This window comes from Molossus molossus, unplaced genomic scaffold (assembly GCF_014108415.1).
Source record: "Molossus molossus isolate mMolMol1 unplaced genomic scaffold, mMolMol1.p scaffold_m16_p_4, whole genome shotgun sequence".
Classification (NCBI taxonomy): Eukaryota; Metazoa; Chordata; class Mammalia; order Chiroptera; family Molossidae; genus Molossus; species Molossus molossus.
In genome coordinates, this window is record NW_023425377.1 from 102,110,268 (window position 1) to 102,130,704 (window position 20,437).

The following is a 20,437-nucleotide window of genomic DNA, read 5'->3' on the forward strand; positions in this document are numbered from 1 at the left end:
CCCTCATGACGTCACGCTCCATCGCGCTGCCCCGCCTCCAGGCGCGCTGCAGCGCCAATCACTGACTGGGCGTCTCGGTCTCACTATCCTCACTCCATCCAGGGAGCCTATGGCTGGCACCGCCGGTGATCCGTTTGCGCGAGTCGCACGATGCCGGCAACCGTACAGACCAATCACAGCGCAGAGAAGGCGGGGCGGGAGACCGCGCAAGCCGAAACCTATAGAAGCCGGCTTCACAACTTCCCAGCCCGGAGAGGCGGGCTCCTGGGGCGCGGCACCTGGCAGGGTTTGGGTGACGCGAGCGGCAGTCTTCGTGCGGGCGTCCAGGTGAGCGGACCGGAGGAGCGGCTCGGAGGTGAGGGAGCCGGAGCTTGTGGGCTCGGGCCTCGTGCTCCGCGGGACTGAGGCGAGCGAGGCTGGGGGCATGCGCGCTCAGGGCCGATGGGGCATCCTTACCCAGCGGGAGGGCGGCGAGGGGCGGGAGGAAAATGGTGTGAAACTTCAGTGATCGAGCTGGGCCGGGACTTCTTTCTTGCTCTTGAAGAGTTTACAGCCATCTGGAGACCGGACATCTTAGACAATAGGGCCGATAGTTACAGCACAGGGTGGAAGTTTTACAAAACAGAAGCATTGCCGGGGAGATTAGATCTGTGGTGTATGTGCGATGGGGATAGTGGGGGTGGAAGGGGCGTCTAAGCGAAGGTTACTGATGGATGCATAGGAGTTGCATAGGAGGACATCACTGGAAACAGGATATTTCCGTGGACGTAGAGAGGTTGAGCACAGGAACAATGAGAAGTCAGGTATTTTATGAGTTTGAAGTGGAGGATGGAGAGGATGAGAGGTAAAGAGTGGAGACTCCCGGCAGGGCCTTTTTTATTTTGGCATAGCCGAAGGCCTTGGTCTTTCTATATAGGGGAGGCACTTTCTTGAACTTTAAGGGTTTTAAGAGGGTGAACTCTACTGTTTAGATATCTCCTGTCATTGTGCCCTAGACGGCGGGTTTAAAAGGGCAAGCTCGAGGCGTGGCAAGTCCAGATGATCTGGGCTTAACCAAGGTAAAGGGTTCGACATCGGCTGACAGTACTGAGACAGCTAAACTTCAAGGTTTCTCAAAGAACCCACAAATAACTAAATTTCTTTTTTCTGAGGGCCTAGTCAACCTGTTGCAGAGCAGGTTTTCAGTCAATCAGGTTGTCCAAGGAGAACAAAAGAAAAAGAAAAGTCACTACGACCTCTCCCCTTTCCTTTTTATTTTCTATTTTTTTTGCTTTTGTTCAGTTGACAGCAATTTGCCCATTTTCCTCTTGTATATGGAGAGTAAACTCCTGAATGTTAGTTAAACCAGGTATCTCTATATTGAGTGGACTTTACCTTGTTAGCAGAGATGGGAGAGACTTAGAACATTCTGTCTGAGATGACCAAATAGGTGAATGTACAATTCAAAAACTAGGTGTTAAAGGAGGTAGGGTATATTTGGGCAGGGCTGTGAGGGGTAGTTGCTGAACTTTAGGATATGTTGAGTTTTATGTGCCTCTGAACTGTCCAACTGGAGCTAGCCAGTAAATTTTTGGATAATTAGGACCTGAATTTTAGGGGGAGAGGGCTGGAAGTGGAGATTTTGGATATTAACAAATTTTCTTTTTTTTTTTTTTTAATTAATTAATTTATTTTTGTTACAGATGTTTCTCCTTTTCCCCCCACTGATCCCCCCCCCCGTCCCCAGCTTTGTTCCCAGCTTTGTTGTCCATGTCCATTGTTCATGCATACATGCATATAAGTTCTGTGGTTTCTCTCTCCCCCACCACTCCCTCTTCTGAGGATTGTCAGTCCGTACCCCACTTCCACGTCTCTGGGACTACCCCATTCCTCAGACTGTTATGTTCATTATATTCCACAAATAAGTGAGATCATATGAAACTTGTCTTTCTCTGTTTGGCTTGTTTCACTTAGGATGATACTTTCCAGGTCCCTCCATGTACTTTCAAAGGATAAGAGATCTTTCTTTTTTTTACAGCTGCATAGTACTTCATTGTGTATATGTACTACAGCTTTTTTATCCATTTGTCTACTGATGCACATTTGGGCTGTTTCCAGACCTTAGCTATTGTAAATAGTGCTGTTACGAAATGGGGGTACATATATTCTTTCTGATTGGTGTTTCAGGCTTCTTAGGGTATATTCCTAGAAGTGGGATCACAGGGTCACATGGCAATTCAATTTTTAATTTTTTGAGGTAACACCATATTGTTTTCCATAGTGGCTGCACCAGTCTGCATTCCCACCAGCAGTGTACTAGAGTCCCCTTTTCTCCACACCCTCGCCAACACTTGTTGTTTGATGATTTGTTGATGGCGGCCATTCTGACAGGTGTGAGGTGATACCTCATTGTTGTTTTAATTTGCATCTCTCTGATGATTAGTGATGTTGAGCATTTCTTCATATATCTCTTAGCCATTTGTATGTCCTATTTGGAGAGGTGTCTATTTAGTTCCTCTGCCCATTTTTTAATTGGGTTCTTTGTCTTTCTTTTGGTGAGTTGTATGAGCACTCTCTATATATTGGAAATTAACCGCTTATCTGATATATCATTGGCAATTATGCTCTCCCATATAGTGGGTTCCCTTTCCCTTTTGATGCTTGTTTCTTTTGCTGTGCAGAAGGTTTTTAGTTTGATGTAGTCCCATGTGTTCATTTTCTCCTTTGTTTCTGTTGCCTTAGGTGATGTATCAGTGAAAATTCTGCTGCATATGATGTCCGAAATTTTGTTGCCTACAGTTTCTTCTAGGATTTTTATATATTCATGAGTCACATTTAAGTCTTTTATTCATTCTGAGTTTATTCTTGAGTTGATGGTGTAAGTTGATATCTAGTTTCATTTTTTGGCACGTAGCTGTCCAATAAATGGGGTCCCAACACCATTTATTAAAGAGGCTGTCTTGACTACACTGTATGCTCTTGCCCCCTTTGTGAAACATTAATTGGGCATATTGCCTTGGGTTCATTTCTGGGTTCTCTGTTCTGTTCCACTGATCTATATGCCTGTTCTTGTGCCAGTATCAGGCTGTTTTGATTACAGTGGCTTTGTAGTATAACCTGAAATCTGGTAATGTAATCCCTCCAACTTTGTTCTTTTTCAAGATTGCTGTGGCTATTTGAGGTCTTTTTTTGGTTCCATATGAAATTTTGAAGTATTTGTTCTAGTTTTGTGAAGGATGTTGTTGGTATTTTGATGGGGATTGCATTGAATCTATAGATTGCTTGGATATTAACAGATTTTAAAAACAGGAAATAGTTGAGAACACCCAAGGTAATCTGGAATTGCCAGAGTACTACTAGAAAGGAGTAAGGAAAACATCACTGGAAAACTTTCCACCTTCAATTGTGAAGTCTTCCTTTCTCAGAAGTTGTACCACAGATACACTAAATCAGAAAGTGCTGTATTCTTTCTCCTGTTCTGGTTGAGTCTAAACCTTTTCTGGTCCTCTGTGTTCTCATATCATAGCACTCTGTGTTTCCAACCCTTTATTGTCCTTATCACATACTTGTATGCTAGTCTGGTTACTTTCTTGTATTCCTCACTAGATTTTATGTTTTGTGATCGGGGTGAAGGCAGACGCTAGCCCAGTGGTTGCATCTGGTAGCGCAAATTAAGTCAGAGTGAATACATGGGACTTCCAAGAAGCAAGGAAGGAAAGTATTTCAAGGAGAGAAGTATCAACTCTTCCAGCTTGGTTAAATAAAATAAACTCAACAGAATGTTTGTTGGATTTGGCAGCTAGGATATCTTTAGTGATGTTAGTAAGAGTAAGGTCAGTATAGTGATGAGAATAGAAAGTGGTTTGTAGTTGCTGGAGAATAAATGGGAAACGGGAAAAGGAAAACAGCCTGTATAGAAAACTCTTTCAGGAGGCTTGGGTAAATTGAATTACTGTATGTCAGGTCCTGTACTAAGTGCTTCACATGCATTCTTTCTTGGACTCACTGTAAGAACTATTGTTACTCTTTTTTTTCTTTTTCAGTTTACTGAGGTGTAATTGATATATAAAATTATAAGATATTTATTTGTTTGTTTGTTTAAATCCTCACCCAAATGCCCAGGTTGTGGGCCCAATCCCCAGTGGGGAACATGCAGGAGGCAGCCAATCGTTCTCTCTCATTGATGTTTCTTTCTCTCTTCTTCTCCCTTCCTCTCACTAAAATCAATAAAGAAAAAAATAATTAAAATAAATCCTCACCCGAAAATATTTTTTTCTATTGATTTTTAGAGAACATGGAAGGGAGGGAACCAGGGTATTGGGGAGGGAGAGACAGAAACATGGATGTTAGAGTGTTAGAGACACATTGATGGTTTTGGTGCTTGGGCTGATGCTCTAACCACTGACCCACACAGACCAGGGCAAATTATAAGACATTCAAAGTGTACATAATGGTGATTTGACATTGGGAAAAGATTCCCACTCTTTAGTAACTTTATATTTTGCAGATGACAAAACTAAGGTTCAGAGAAGTTACATAACTTGCTCAAAGTCACACAGTTAGTAGCTGGTGTTGGTTCAACTTTGTCAGATGTGTTATTGATCTCATGAAAAGTTTCTATAATGATACCTTGAAATTCGTTACCCACTGATATTCTCTTTGATCCTGCTCCTGAAAGTTAACATGTGGCTTTTCATTTATAATTTTTAAAATTTTTTAAATGTTTTTATTGATGTTACAGGAGAGGAAAGGAGAAAGAGAAACCTTGATGTTCTAAGAGAAACATCGATCAGTTGCCTCCCATACATACCCTGGGGGACCAAACCCATAGGCTGAACCAGTGACCTTTTGTACATGAGATGACCCTCAACCAACTGGTCCATATCAGCCAGAGCAACATGTGGCTTTTTTTTTTTTTTTAATTTTTATTTATTTTTTTAAAATCTTTATTGTTGAATGTAAAATGTGTTACAGATGTTCCACATTTTTCCCCCATCGACCCCCTCCTCCCCACTCCCGCCCCCCTCCCGCCTTTTCCCACACTATTGTCTGTGTCCATTGGTTATGCATATAAATTCTTTGGTTTATTTCTTTCCACCCCCCCCAACCCCTTTCCCTTTGAGGTTTGTCAGTCTAGCAATGAATTTGTACTTCTTAATCTCTTCACCTTTTTCACCCATTCCCCCAACCCCCTCCCAACTGGCAACCAACAAAATGTTCTCTGTATCTATGAGAATGTTTCTGTTCTGATTGTTCATTTTGTTTGTAGATTCCATTGTTGATAGATATGTATTCATTGCCATTTTGCTTGTTCATATATTTTATCTTTTTCTTCAAAAAGACCCTTCATCATTTCATATAATAACTGTTTGGTGGTGATGAACTCCTTTAACTTTTTCTTGTCTGGGAAAGTCTTTATATGGCCATCGATTCCAAATGACAGCTTTGCAGGATAGAGTAATCTTGGTTGTAGGTACTTGCTTTTCATCACTCTGAATATTTCTTGCCACTCCCTTCTGGCCTGCACAGTTTCTTTTGAGAAATCAGCTGACAGCCTTATGGGAACTCCCTCGTAGGTAACCAACTGCCTTTCTCTTGCTGCTTTTAAGATTCTCTCTTTGTCTTGAACCTTTTGCATTTTGATGATGATGTGTCTTGGTGTGGGCCTCTTGGGATTCATCTTGTTTGGGACTCTCTGTGCTTCCTGGACTTGTATGTCTGTTTCCTTCACCAAGTTAGGAAAGTTTTCTGCCATTATTGCTTCAAATAGGTTTTCGATTTCTTGTTCTCTCTCTTCTCCTTCTGGCACCCCCAAGAAGCGAATGTTGGCACGCTTGAAGTTGTCCCAAAGGTTCCTTACACTATGCTCATTTTTGTGGATTCTTTTTTCTTTTTGCTGTTCTGATTGGGCATTTTTTGCTTCCTCATATTCCAAATCGATGGTTTGCTCCTTGGATTTACGTACTCTATTATTGAAGCTGTGTAAATTATTCTTTATTTCAGTTAATGCCTCCTTCATCTCTGACTGTGTGTCCATGATTTCTGACTGGTCCTTTTTTATGCTCTTGAGGCCCTCACTAAGTTCACTGAGGTTCTCACTAAGTTCATTGAGCATCCTTATAAGCAGTATTTTGAACTCGGCATCTGTTAGGTTGCTTATCTCCATTTCGCTTAGTTCTTTTCCTAGGGTTTTGTTCTGTTCTTTCATTTGGGACCTGTTTCTTTGTCTCCTTATTTTGGCTGCCTCCCTGCGTTTGTTTCTGTGTATTACTTAATGAGAGGTATGGGGCTAGCTGAGACCAGATGCTGCTCGTTTGAAAGAATTTAGGAAAAACCTGAAGCAGGATCCAAGACAGGCCAATCCTATGGTTAAGCAAGTGGCAACAGCTTGGGTGGGCCTGAAAGTTGGGTTGGGTGGGGTGGGGCGGGACCGCAGGGAATCACCAGGGCAGGGCGACCAGTGTGAGCTAGGTTGCTGGAGTCCCAGATATGGTGGCTGTCTGCCGCCCCAGGGCAGGGCTCACCAAAGGAATAAAGGCCTCTGACAGCATGTTTGTCCCGGAGAAAGCCCCCTCTCCAGCCCTCGCTCCAATGCCAAACAGCTCAGTTCTTCCCTGTGTGTCTCTGGCGACCCTCGAGCTGCCTCCCCTCCGAGCTTAGAGGGAGAGAGTCCGATAAGTCCGTGCGCGGGCCCTTTAAGGAGCTGCCTGGGGCTCCAGCCGCTTCAGCTTCCCTGAGCCTCAGTTCCCGCTGGTTTTTCCAGCCAGAAGTTATGGGGACTCTCTTCCTGGCACTGGATGCCTGAGCAGGGTGCCTGGTGTGGGATAGGGACCCCTCAGTCCTCAGGAAGGACCTTCCCAGCCGAGGTATCCTCCTGATTTTTATCCGCCACACGTGGGTGTGGGACCAGCCCCTCCGCCTCCGCCCCTCCTACCAGTCTGGATGTGGCTGGTGCTTTAATTCCGTAGTTGTAGGACTTCCATTCAGCTTGATTTCAGGCGGTTTTGAATAATGGTTGTTCTGTAGTTTAGTTGTAACTTTTATGTGGTTGTGGGAGGACGCGATACTGCGTTTACCTACCCGCCATCCTGACTGGAAGTCAACATGTGGCTTTTAAATCATTATCTACAAATGGAGGTGATGATGATGTCCAATGAACTTTTTTTTTAACTCCATGTTTAGGACTTGAGAAATTGGTGTTGCTTTAGTAATTGTTACTTTTAAAATTATCGAAGATGCATTTTTAAAACTGTTAGAATTTCCTGTTTAGCTTGCTTCTTGCTTATTTATGTATTTATTTATATTTACAGAATTATAAAGCTGTGTGCAGAGACTTGGAAAATGGCAACAAATGAAAGTGTCAGCATCTTTAATTCAGCATACTTGGCTGTGGAGTATGTGGATTCACTTTTACCTGAGAATCCTCTGCAAGAATCATTTAAGAATGCTTGGACGTATATGTTGGACAATTATACAAAGTTCCAGATTGCAACATGGGGATCCCTAATAGTTCACGAGACAATTTATTTCTTGTTCTGTTTACCTGGGTTTTTGTTTCAATTTATACCTTACATGAAAAAGTACAAAATTCAAAAGGTGAGTATGATGGACATGCAGTGGAATATTGTCATTAGTGTTGAATATTGTTCAAGTAATGTAACTTTGTTTTGAGAGACTCTAGATCAGGGCTGTCAGTAGAAATATAATTAAGCCACATATGTAATTTTAAATTTTCTAGTAGAATCCATAAAAAGGTAAAAACAAATAGGAAAATTAATTTTAAAATATATTTTACTTAACACATTAAATCTAAACCATTACTATTTCAATAAGTAATTAGAATTTAAAAGTACTTAATGAGGTATTTTATGTTATTCTCATCGCAAGTCTTTAAAATTAAGTATGTGTTTTACACTAATTTTAGTCTATCTCAATTTAGATTAGCCATATTTAAAGTGTTCAGTAGTCACCTGTTGCTGGTTGCTACCACAATGGACAACACAGCCTTAGATCATCATTGATAATGTTTCCAGATTAATTTGTTAAGTTGTGCTTTAAGTAGATGTGCTGTTTCTCTAATTTGGATTTACAAATTTAATTTTTAAACTAGCTGGAAAGTTATGGGGATTTGTGGGTATTATTTTTGTAGTTCACTCTAGCTCCTGATATTTCAGTCCCTAAGTATATGTTAATATTCTAAGATCTGGAGCAGGACTATTCAAATTGTGTTTTTCCTCTAAATATAAGGTGGTAGTTTGCAGCATTCATGTCATTCCAAATAAGGAGGTGATGATGCTCTTCATATCTAGGTGTTTCTGTCAATACACTGTTTTTTGAGAGCCCACTGTGCATAAGGTGTTGATATCTGCACGTAGGGAAAATGATGATGTCTACTCATGAGTTACTCAGGAAAGAACTGGACTAGTTTATTTGAGAGAGTGGATTTATCAGCACTTGGTGAACCCATGATAGTTTCTAATGCTTAGTGTTTATTTTTCTTAAAAGTCATGCCAGGCCCTGGCCAGGTAATTCAGTTGGTTAGAGTGTCATGCCAATAATGCCAAAGTTGTGGGTTTGATCTCTGGTCAGAGCACGTACGAGAAGTTACCATTGTACATCGAGTCAAGATGGCGGGTAGGTAAATGCGGTATTGCATCCTCCCACAACCACTTCAAAGTTACAACTAAACTACAGAACAACCATCATTCAGAACCGCCTGAAGTCATACTGATGGAAGTCCTACAACTACAGAATTAAAGAAGCAATCACATCAAGACTGGTAGGAGGGGCGGAGGCGGAGGGGCTGGTCCCACACCCACGTGTGGTGAATAAAAATCAGGAGGACACCTCGGCTGGGAAGGTCCTCCCTGAGGACTGAGAGGTCCCCATACCACACCAGGCGCCCTGTTCAGGGTGCCAATGCCAAGAAGAGAAGCCCCCATAACTTCTGGCTGGAAAAACCAGCAGGAACTAAGGCTCAGGGACGCTGAGGCAGCTGGAGCCCCAGGCAGCCTTTTAAAGGGCCCGCGCACGGACTTATCGTACTCACTCCTTCTAAGCTTGGAGGGGAGACAGCTAGAGGGGCGCCAGAGACATACAGGGAAGAACTGAGCTGTTTGGCTCTGGAGAGGGGGCTTTTCCGGGACAAACGTGCTGTCAGAGGCCTTTGTTTTGTGAGCTCTTCCTGTGGGCGGCAGACAGAAGCCATATCTGGGACTCCAGCAACCTGGCTCATACTGGTTGCCCTGCCCTGGTGATTTCCTGAGGCCCCGCCCCACCCAACTTTCAGGGCCACCCAAGCTGTTGCCAGTTGCTTAACCATAGGATTGGCCTGTCTTGGATCCTGCTTCAAGTTTTCCTAAATTCTTTCAAACAAGCAGCATCTGGTCTCAGCTAGCCCCATACCTCTTGTTAAGTAATACATAGAAACAAACACAGGGAGGCATCCATAATGAGGAGACAAACAGGTCCCAAATGAAAGAACAGAAAATATCTCCAGGAAATGGAGATAAGCAACCTAACAGATGCTGAGTTCAAAATACTGCTTATAAGGATGCTCAATGAACTTAGTGAGAACCTCAGTGAACTTAGTGAGGGCCTCAAGAGCATAAAAAAGGACCAGTCAGAAATGAAGGAGGCACTAGCTGAAGTAAAGAATAATTTACATAGATTCAGTAGTAGAGTAGGTAAAGCCAAGAAGCAAACCATCGATTTGGAATATAAGGAAGCAAAAAATGCCCAATCAGAACAGCAAAAAGAAAAAGAATCCAAAAAATGAGGAGAGTGTAAGGTGCCTCTGGGACAACTTCAAGCGTGCCAACATTCGCATCTTGGGGGTGCCAGAAGGAGAAGAGAGAGAACAAGAAATCGAAAACCTATTTGAAGCAATAATGGCAGAAACTTTCCTAACTTGGTGAAGGAAACAGACATACAAGTCCAGGAAGCACAGAGAGTCCCAAACAAGATGAATCCCAAGAGGCCCACACCAAGACACATCATCATCAAAATGCAAAAGGTTCAAGACAAAGAGAGAATCTTAAAAGCAGCAAGAGAAAGGCAGTTGGTTACCTACAAGGGAGTTCTCATTAGACTGTCAGCTGATTTCTCAAAAGAAACTGTGCAGGCCAGAAGGGAGTGACAAGAAATACTCAGAGTGATGAAAAGCAAGAACCTACAACCAAGATTACTCTATCCTGCAAAGCTGTCATTTGGAATCGATGGCCATAGAAAGAGTTTCCCAGACAAGGAATAGCTAAAGGAGTTCATCACCACCAAACCATTATTATATGAAATGTTGAAGGGTTTTTTTAAGAAAAAGAAAAAATATGAACAAACAAAAAGGCAACGAATACATATCTATCGACAATTGAATCTACAAACAAAATGAACAATCAGAACATAAACATTCTCATAGATACAGAGAACATTTATTGGTTGCCAGGTGGGACGGGGGTTGAGGCAATGGGTTGAAAAGGTGAAGGGATTAAGAAGTACAAATTGGTTGCTATACTAATAAACCTCAAAGAGAAGAGGTTGGGGGTGGGAAGAAATAAACCAAAGAATTTATATGCATAACCAATGGACACAGACAGCAGTGTGTGAAAAGGCAAGGGGGAGTGGGAGTGGAGAGGAGGGGGTCAATGGGGAAAAAATGAGGAACATCTGTAATACATTGAACAATAAAGATTAAAGAAAAATAATTTTTAAAAAAAGAAGTTACCAATGAATGCATAAATAAGTGGAACAGCCAATGGATATTTCTCCCTCTCATAAAACAAAAATAAAAATGTCATGCCAAACTAAGCTTAAGAGCATGCACCACCTTGGTAGAAAGTAGGTGTCTTGAGAGTGTTTATCTATGGAGACTGATTTGCACTCACTGAGTCTACATTGGGTGGCAGTTAGTGCACACATTCTCTCTCACAGTCTCTTAGCTTCATCGCCTCTCCCAGTATTTAAGCCAGTACTGATATTGATCTTCTCTGGGGATACTGCAGGGGGTCAGGTGCTGTGGACTCCAAGCCAAAGGAAAGAACAAAGGGAAAAGGAGGAGGGAATAGAAAGGGATGTGGCCCAAAGGAGAGTATCCTGTTACCCAAATTGAGGACACAGAAATTCCAAAATGCTTTTTATAAAAGGTGCTGCCTTAAATGGAAGAATTCAGTGGATATCTAAGTTCTAACATGTTTGGGGTGATTCAAGCTGCCCTGTGTCACCCATTGCTTTGCTTATATGGCTGACTTTCACTGTATGGCTGGCCAGGCCAAAATATCTTCGTCCTCTGTCCTCTGTAGTTGAATCATTGGTCAGAGGTGTTAACTTTTCCAAAGAGAAGAAAACCTTTTACAGTCATTGTTTTATGGTTGGCTTGAAAATAAAGTATGGCCAAAGAGAGGACAAGCAGTAATCTAGTTGATTACTGGAATTATTTATAAGCAGAGATTAAAAGGCTGGGTCTTGTGGCCTCAAGGCGTAAAGGTTTTGCTTTGACTGTTTTGATACTAAAATACATTTTGATGATAAATTAGTACACGTTTTCACAATATACCAGGATTTAAAAACAAGTAAAAAAATTAGCACTGCAAGTTAACTACAGGTTTATGAATTTTGAAGGCAGGTACTCTGAAACATTGAAGGTATAGGAAGAAGTTGCTGTTGGTGGTGAGAGAGCACTAAAGACTTTCTTCTGTCAAAGAGGACAGGCAGTACAGCAGTATTAGGGACATTTTACAGGAATGAGGAAGTAATAAAGTAGACCTTGTAGGAGCTATTTCTTTTTACAAAGTCACATATTTTAATAATTCTCTAGGAATTTTCCTCAAGGATATATATACTAAAAACATTCTTTCTGAAGTCCATGGCCTAATGGTATTCCTTTATATTAGAATATAGTTATATATAAAGGAAAATATAGTAAACTGATATTCCAGTAGGTGTGAGTTTTTTATTGTTAACTATCTTTAATTTGTGTACACTTTTAAAAGTATGGTGTGTGATTTTATTATAGTTGATTAATTTTTGTGCTATTTTCTATACTACATAGGTATCAGATTCTAGCCGGGATATTAAAAGTCTGATAAACATAGTTTCTATGGGAAACAGTGCCAGTGCTGGCTCAAGCTAGAGTCTTCCATTTATTTTGTCCCCAATCACAGACTGGAGGTTTGGAGGAGTATGGTGATAACGCTCAGAATAGAAACAGAAAAACAATTATAAATGATCCAAATCTAATTTCCTCATTTTATTGTTGAAAAAACTGATTTATATCATGGAGCTGTTTAGTGTGGCCCTGAGAGTAGAGACCACCCAGCTCTCTGGATTGATTCTCGGTTTAATGCTTTTCCCCCTTTTGGGGCAGGGGGTGATCGGGGACGATAACTGGAAACCTAGGTTTAGTTGGTCCCAGTTCTGCTAATAATTGCCTGTGTCATCCTGCTCAAGACAGTGGACCTCTTTGGGCTTCTGCTGAGCAGTAGTTCCTATACTTGAGATATTGTGGTTCAGATTTTAAAAATTTCATTGGCAGATTTCTGAATTTTTAAGTAAGGACATTTAAAAGAAAGCAATAACTATTTATTATCCTCATCTTTTTATAAAACCAAAAACAATTTTTTCTTTGTAAGTATAGCCCTTTAAATTGAATAAATTGCGTGTTTTTAAAATATGGCTTGCTAGGCTAGTAGGTATCCTGATGAGATTTAAATGAACATTTTACTACATTGATCTCACTTTGCTCATTTTTACTTTAATCTTTGAACATCTGTGGGTGGTTGCTCTCCATTCTTTGGAAACCACTGGACACATCTCTGAAGTTCTTCCAGCTCAAGAAATGTATAATTCTGTTACTATATATGAACAAAAATGCACTGGTTTCTGGGAATGAATACTGCCATATGTCTGGAAGCATTAACTTACCTGTGTAATAAAGGCTTTCAATACTACTGATACAACCACTTCAATAGTTGGGAGACCCAACCATAATCTTCACATAACATGTTTCTTCTCTGACATTCCTGATAAAAGAAGTGAATGATCTGTTGGCAGCAAAGACTGGAGAGCTATTCATTCTGTGGTGCTTCTTTTGTTTGAGATCTTATGTTTGTTATTCCTGGATTTGTCTATTAACATTTTTCATCTAAATTGGTGATGCTGGTTGTCAAGAATTTAGAGGGAAGGATGTTGTGATTCCTAGGTTTTACTTACTGTAATGTAGTAACTAATAGAAAATTCACAAAACAGAATTAATTAAGTAACATAGAATTCAGGTCTCATTAAACATTAGAGAAAAAATTAGGAATTTATTCTGGATACCAGGCTAACCTACTGATTAACAGAGACTCATACTAAATACTGTGTGGTTTTTTTTTCCATAGGATAAACCAGAAACATGGGAAAACCAATGGAAATGCTTTAAAGTACTTCTCTTTAATCACTTTTGTATCCAGCTTCCTTTGATTTGTGGAACTTATTATTTTACAGAATATTTCAATATTCCTTATGGATGGGAAACAATGCCAAGATGGTATGTAGCTATAAACAAATCATTAATAAATAAAGATTTGAATTTTGTACTCAGTCATGGTTTGCTGTCCAATGAAAATACCCTTAATGTTTCTCTTTTTCTTTACTTGGTTATTGTTTGTTTGTTTTAAACTTTGGAAGTAAATAAAATGTAGAAAAATAAATCATAGTAGAAACTTAAAAAGTTCCCATTTTTAGATCTTTCTAGTGTTTTAGTGTAATACTTTATTGGAAGGTGCTTATACGAAGAAAAAAATATTACATTTTAAGTCTAAAATGAATGAAAATATTGAGAATAGTTTGAGGTTTATAAAAATTATGTCTGTGTAAACACAAATATGTAATATCTGAGCACAGGTATTTGTGTTCCAGTAATATTTGTATTCAACCATATGTTCCTGACATAACTGAATACAAATATACCAATGTACAGATATGTACTTTTCTATATAATGTATATTTAACACGTAAAAGGGTTTCTGTATATGTGTTTGTTTATATACAAAATATATCTATATACAAAATATTTTTGTTCATTGCAATTATGTTTTTCTCTTTGGTGGGAAGAAAGTGATGATGTTACTATTATTAATATTAATATAAGTTTTTCATCAATATTGCTCTTTTCCTAGAGGTTTTGAATTTTGTTTCTTAACTGATTTTATACCTGTGATTTATTTTTTTTAATGAGTTAGAATTGATATGGTGGTCAATCTGTTCAACTCTTGTTGAGAGTAGTATAAAATAGCCACCTTGTATCCAGCAGTTTTGAGAATGTATTGATCAATATATCTAATTAGGTCAAGTTGGTAAGAGGTATTTGGTTTTATGTAATGTCTCAAGCATTGATCGCAAGTAAAAGTCTAGATCAGTGGTTCTTAACTTTCCTAATGCTGTGACCCTTTAATATAGTTCCTCATGTTGTGGTGACCCCCAACCATAAAATTATTTTCATTGCTACTTCATAACTAATTTTGCTTCTGTTATGAATCGCCATTGGAAATATGTGCTTTCCAATGGTATTAGGCGACCCCTGTGAAAGGGTCGTTCAACCCCCAGAGGGGTCGCAACCCACAGGTTGAGAACCACTGGTCTAGATTGTACTTCACACTCATAACAGTATTTTCATCTTAAAGGTATATGCTTCTGGCAAGATGCTTTGGTTGTGCAGTGATTGAGGATACCTGGCACTATTTCCTACATAGGCTCTTACACCACAAGAAAATATATAAATATATTCATAAAGTTCATCATGAGTTTCAGGTATGTTAGAATTGTATGTAGTACTTTTTTTTCTATTAGAGGCAAAGTGTCATTTTTAATCTCAGCATTTAAAAAAATTATTGGTGATGTTTATTTCTTTTTCCTTTGGCATGATTATTAAGAACGTTTCTTACACACCTACACACACATAGTCAGTTTTACAAGTTTCCTTTAGTATCTTAATTTCATGATAAATTGAGACTGGAAAACATGAAATAGTTGAGACTCATTTTTGTGGCCAGGGCACTTTCCTGATGCAGTTGATTACCTGGCAGTTTGATAGAAGCTATAGTTGTCTTAGGGTTATTTAAGTGGGAACCCCAAAACAACAAACTTTTCATCTTTTAAGTTTCTAAAACAGTTTCCACCTTAGTTTTAATGTATTTCCACCATATTTCTGTGGAAATAAAAAGTGATTTGAAAAAGTTTTTTTTTAAAAGTGATTTAAAACAGTTTTTTTTTTTTATTACAGTTTACATTCAGTATTATTTTGTATTAGTTTCAGGAGTATAGCAGGGGTTAGACAATCATATACTTGACAAAGTGTTCCCCTTAATATTTCCAGTAACCACCTGGCACCATATGTCATTATTACAGTATTATTGATTACACTCCCTATGCTCTACTTTACATTCCCATGACTGTTTTGTAACTACCCATCTGTATTTCTCAATCCCTTATTCTTTTTTACCCAGTTCCCCAACACCCATCCCCTTTAGCGAACAGCAGTCTATTCTCTGTATTTTTGAGTCTTAAAAACAGTGATTTTTGATTTTTTATCGGAACTGCTTTTGATGTAGATTTGTCAAATTGGTTAGGTTATGTTGTACATTGGTATGCTAAGTCAAGCGTCCGTTTCTTAGCAGAACAAATTTAGATGCATAAACCAAAATTACAGTTCAAATCAATTGTTGAGTGTCTTTATCTTAAAATTATCAAAGACATTAAGATATATATATATTAATATATTTTTATTGATTTTTTGGAGAGAGAGAAAAACATCGATATAAGAGGGAAACACCGATTGGCTGCCTCCTGCACGCACCCAACTGGGGATGGAGCCCGAAACCCGGGAATGTGCCCTGACTGGAATCGAACTGGGACCTCTCAGTCTATGGGATGACGCTCAATCCACTGAGCCACACCAGCTGGGCAGACATTAAGATATTTTAAGGACATCCCTACTAGACCTTTTGGTGTTTTGTAGGAACTAAATTTTTTTTTTTTTGAGAATTATTGTTATTGTTTACATATATATAGCTAGATGTATTATTATGTATAGAAACAATATAATTTTATAAAACTATTCATAAATCAATTAGAATATATGTATTGGGGTTCTCCAGAGAAATAGGAAGAATTGGTTCATATGATTGTGGGGTCTGTCAAGTCTGAAATCTATAGGGAGGCCACAGGCTGGAAATGGAGGTAGAGTTGATGTTAGTCTTGCATCTGAATTCCACAGGGCAGCAGGCTAGAAACTCAGGCAGGGCTTCTTTGTTTCAGTCTTAAGAACTGCTTCTTCCTCAGGAAACCTTAGTCTTTGCTTTTAAGACCTTCAGCTGATTGGATGAAGCCTACCTGCATTATGAAGGTTAATCTTTACTCAGTCTGATTTAAATGTTAGCCACACCTACAAAATACCTTCAGAGCAACCTCCAGATTGATTTCCCAAGCAACTGGGCACTATAGCCTACCCAAGTTGATGCATAAAATTAACCATCTCAATATATTAAGGAATTCTTATCTATTTATTTTAGGCTCCATTTGGAATGGAAGCTGAATATGCACATCCTCTGGAAACCCTAATTCTTGGAACTGGGTTTTTCATTGGAATCATGCTTTTATGTGACCACGTAGTTCTTCTTTGGGCGTGGGTGACCATTCGTTTGCTAGAAACTATTGATGTCCACAGGTGAGCACTAGTTTCTGTTCCGGCATAAGGTATCAAAAATGTCTTTATTTTCATGGTCATAGATTATCTTTACATCTAAGTAGAATAATAAGAGAACTTAATCTTGTTAATATTGTTATTTTTAAGAAAACAAGAGAGCATAATCATTGGATAAAAGTTCAGAAAACAGTGTTTCTAATATCCCTGTCTATGGCTGTTGTCTTTTTTTTTTTTTTACTCCTCATCACATATTTCTGTTTATCTTCAGATAGAGTAGGAGAAAGGGAGAGAGAAAGAAACATCGACGTGAGAGGGATATATTGACTGGTTGCCTCCCGCATGACCCTGACCAACCGAGGTACGTGCCCTTGACCAGAATCAAACCTATGACTTACTGGTCCACAGACTGACACTCGACTACTGAGCCAAACTGGCCAGGGCAACTTGTCATTTTTACAGGGAGAATAAGGTCTTTTGGTTAAATGAAATAAAATTTTGATAGGTACTTCAAAACTGCCCTCTAAAAGGGTCCCTGTTGCCCTGGCCAGTTTGGCTCAGCGGTTAGAGCATTGGCCTGCAGTCCAGAGAGACCCGGGTTCGGTTCCCACTAAGGACACATACCTCGGTTGCAGTTTGCCCCGGCCCTGGTTGGGTCGTGCGAGTGGCAACCACTCGATGTGTCCCTTTCATGTCGATGTTTCTCTCTCTCCCTCCCTCCCACTCCATCCAAACAAAATATGTAAAAATGTCCTCAGGTGAGGATAAAAAAATAATAATAATAAAAATAAATAAAAGACTGTCTTTCCCATTGAATGGTATTAGTTTTAGCACCTTGTAAAAAATAAATAAATAAAAATAAAGTGTCAGCATTTTCATTATTTTAAAATTATGTATTCATTACATTTTGACCTGGGTCTTATTACTATACTCATGAAGGCTGAAACTTAAATTCTAAGAATTATTTTTAAGTAGAAAGCAATCCTTCTAATTCTAGGCAGAGAATATTCTTCTGTAGATAAATTGTAAGTGATGTCTCTTTCATTATTTCTTTCATTGTTCTTTTCTTTCTCCTTCCCTCTCAGCCTTCTAAAAGCAGTTTTTTTTTTATCCTCACCCGAGGACATTTTTTGATATTTTGTTCAGATAGAATGGGAGGGAGGGAGAGAGAGAGAGAGAAACACCAACATGAAAGGGACACATCGAGTAGTTGCCACCCGCACAACCCATCCAGGGCTGGGGATAAACTGCAACTGAGGTACATGCCCTTAGCGGGAACCGAACCCGGGTCTCTGGGGACCGCAGGCTGACGCTCTAAACACTGAGCCAAACTGGCCAGGGCCCTCTCAGCCTTATAAAGAGAGGAAGAGATTGGGGTGATTCGGACTGGTATAATTCTGTCAGATTTTAGATGTGTATTAGAAAAAAGGAAGGATACTTTAAATGGTATTCTTTTAAAAACCACGTGTTCCTCCAACTACCGAAAGCACACTTGTATTTTCATTAATTCTGGGACATTTATTTCCAACTTGTCATTGACTAAAGTAAAAGAGGTTGCAACACAGTGGTTCTCAGGTCTGTCCTTTGTGCTGCCTGATAATAATTTCATGCAACTTTCCCTCAGACATATGTGGTATTATAGGCTATGGTGAGAAAATGCCTCCTCTAAGACAGAAAATAAAAAGAATTAATGAAAAATTTATTCATTACTACAGCCCCTTTCTTTCATCCTCTGATATATAATTTCCATAGAGTTTTTTAAGTTTTAAAAAATGTCTTAAAGTGTTTTCTAGAATATGCACCATTTTCTGTTAAGTTTTTGTCTTTTGTAAACATATCAAATAAAGTGACTTAGGTAAAGTGGAATGTTGTTTGAATTAGTTAACAAACATATGATTGTCAATGAAAATGTGAGTTATTCACTCATAATCTTTGTTATTTTTATTGCAGTGGTTATGATATTCCTCTCAACCCTTTGAACTTCATCCCTTTCTATGCTGGTTCTCGGCATCATGACTTTCACCACATGAACTTCATTGGAAACTATGCTTCAACGTTTACGTGGTGGGATCGAATTTTTGGAACAGACTCTCAGTTTATTGCCTACACTAAAAAGATGAAGAAGAGTGAGAAAAAGACTGAATAAATATGTAGGCCATCCTGAAGATACACATTTTCCCGAATTATAACTAGTAGCTAATATTGCTTCTAGGGAGCAGAAATAAACCTGTTATGGCTGCTGAGTGATTAAAAAAAATTAACAACTTTTATCTTCCTAGTGGGAACTATGTCTGCTTTCCATTCGAGTTCTCTATGTGTAGGAATAAGTAGGGAAGTTTAATTTTTTTTTTCTTTATTGATTTTAGGGACAGGGAGAAACATTGATGAGAGAGAATATTGATCAGCTGCCTCCTGCATGCCCCCACTGGGGATTTGGCCCACAACCTGGGCATGTACCTTGCCCGGGAATCGAACTGGTGACGTTCAACCACTGAGCCACACCAGCCTGGCAAGTAGGGAAGTTTTAAAGGCCATATTAATAACCCTTTTAAGTAACAGAAGAAGTATTAATCTGTGTCTTTGCCCCCAGTAACACCATAGACCTAAAGTAGAAATTGCTCTTTAAAGCTTTTAAATATATAGTGACCACTTCAAAAACTGTTAATAGTGGATGTTGGCCTCATATTGAACTTTAGACATTTTTTAGAGTTTCTTTAAAATACCGTGGGTTGAATGACATCAATTGATGTGTGAATGAAGCTGCAAAACCAGGACTTGCCAGCATCAAGAATTTTCTGTCTTATCTGAGCTCCAGTTTGGGGTGATTTTCTTTGAGTAGTCCTTTTGGATTCCGATGTACTGCTGGCATCTGTACATTAGTGTTTCTGAATTGATGTAAGTGGAATATTTTAGTCTAAAGATCTTCACGTTTCTTGAATTTTTTAAAGAAAGCTTTATTTCTGCTATTTACCCTTTAATTTTGGAAAATCAGGTTTTTATTATACTTAAAGATGTATCTTGAAACTATGTGAACTGACTTGTATTTGCACTTTGAGCTATTAAAATAAATGTGGGTTTTTTTGTCTGATTACTTGGTTTCCAGTTTTGAACATCTTATTTTATTCTTATAAGGAAAAGCACAGAAGTTGTTAATTATTAAGTTTTGTAATAAAAGGAATAATTTTATTTTTTGTAAGTGCTTCATTTACTAAACTTTTTTTATAGTTTCAACTTGTATGTATCAGGCTGTCTGTTGGGGGAAATTCCATTGACTTGTTTCACCAGAGGGTATTGAAGCAGTTCTTTTCTCTACTTAGAAAATAAATGGAAGAATAGAGCTAAACTGTTCAGGGCTGATTTAATCTCAGATATCTAATTTCTAAAAAATCAAGAGTTGACCGTTCTTACTGAATTATTTTAAAATTTGGAGCCATTATCTGGTGAGTTCCTTTCCCCATATTTTGAAAAGGAAGTAAAATAGTTATTAGGAGGGAACTGAATCCTAATTGGAGGAGATAGTTAATCAAGCGCCTGTTAGCTTTAAGTGAACTTGAAATTTCCAAGTTCAAATCAATTGCATTGCTGAGGAGGGAAAGAATTGGCAAATGTGACAAACCGTTTTAGATGATCAGGCAGCAAGTCAGTAATTTCAGACTTGGTCTTTTTCTCTAGGTCGGATTCAGGGTTAGTTTCTCCAAAGAAGAACCTTCCCATCTCAGGGAAGAGTATGCCCAGATGCCATCATTCTGGGAATCAAGTATGGGAAGGTGGCTTGATTCCCGG

The 20,437-nt window shown here is 39.1% G+C and overlaps 1 protein-coding gene across 2 annotated transcripts; it reads left to right on the plus strand.

Annotated features, from left to right (window-relative positions):
- Positions 1-228: 228 nt before the first annotated feature.
- Positions 229-19,791, plus strand: MSMO1 (methylsterol monooxygenase 1). Of its 2 annotated transcripts, none has more exons than XM_036242016.1 (6): positions 229-355; positions 7,290-7,575; positions 13,353-13,501; positions 14,637-14,763; positions 16,524-16,678; positions 18,605-19,791. In XM_036242016.1, exons 2-6 carry the CDS (start codon positions 7,321-7,323, stop codon positions 18,798-18,800), a joined length of 882 nt encoding a protein of 293 aa, XP_036097909.1. In that variant the 5' UTR covers positions 229-355; positions 7,290-7,320; the 3' UTR covers positions 18,801-19,791. The 2 variants fall into 2 exon arrangements, with proteins under 2 accessions (XP_036097909.1, XP_036097910.1); XM_036242017.1 differs by having other exon boundaries at positions 232-327.
- The last annotated feature ends 646 nt before the right edge of the window (positions 19,792-20,437 follow it).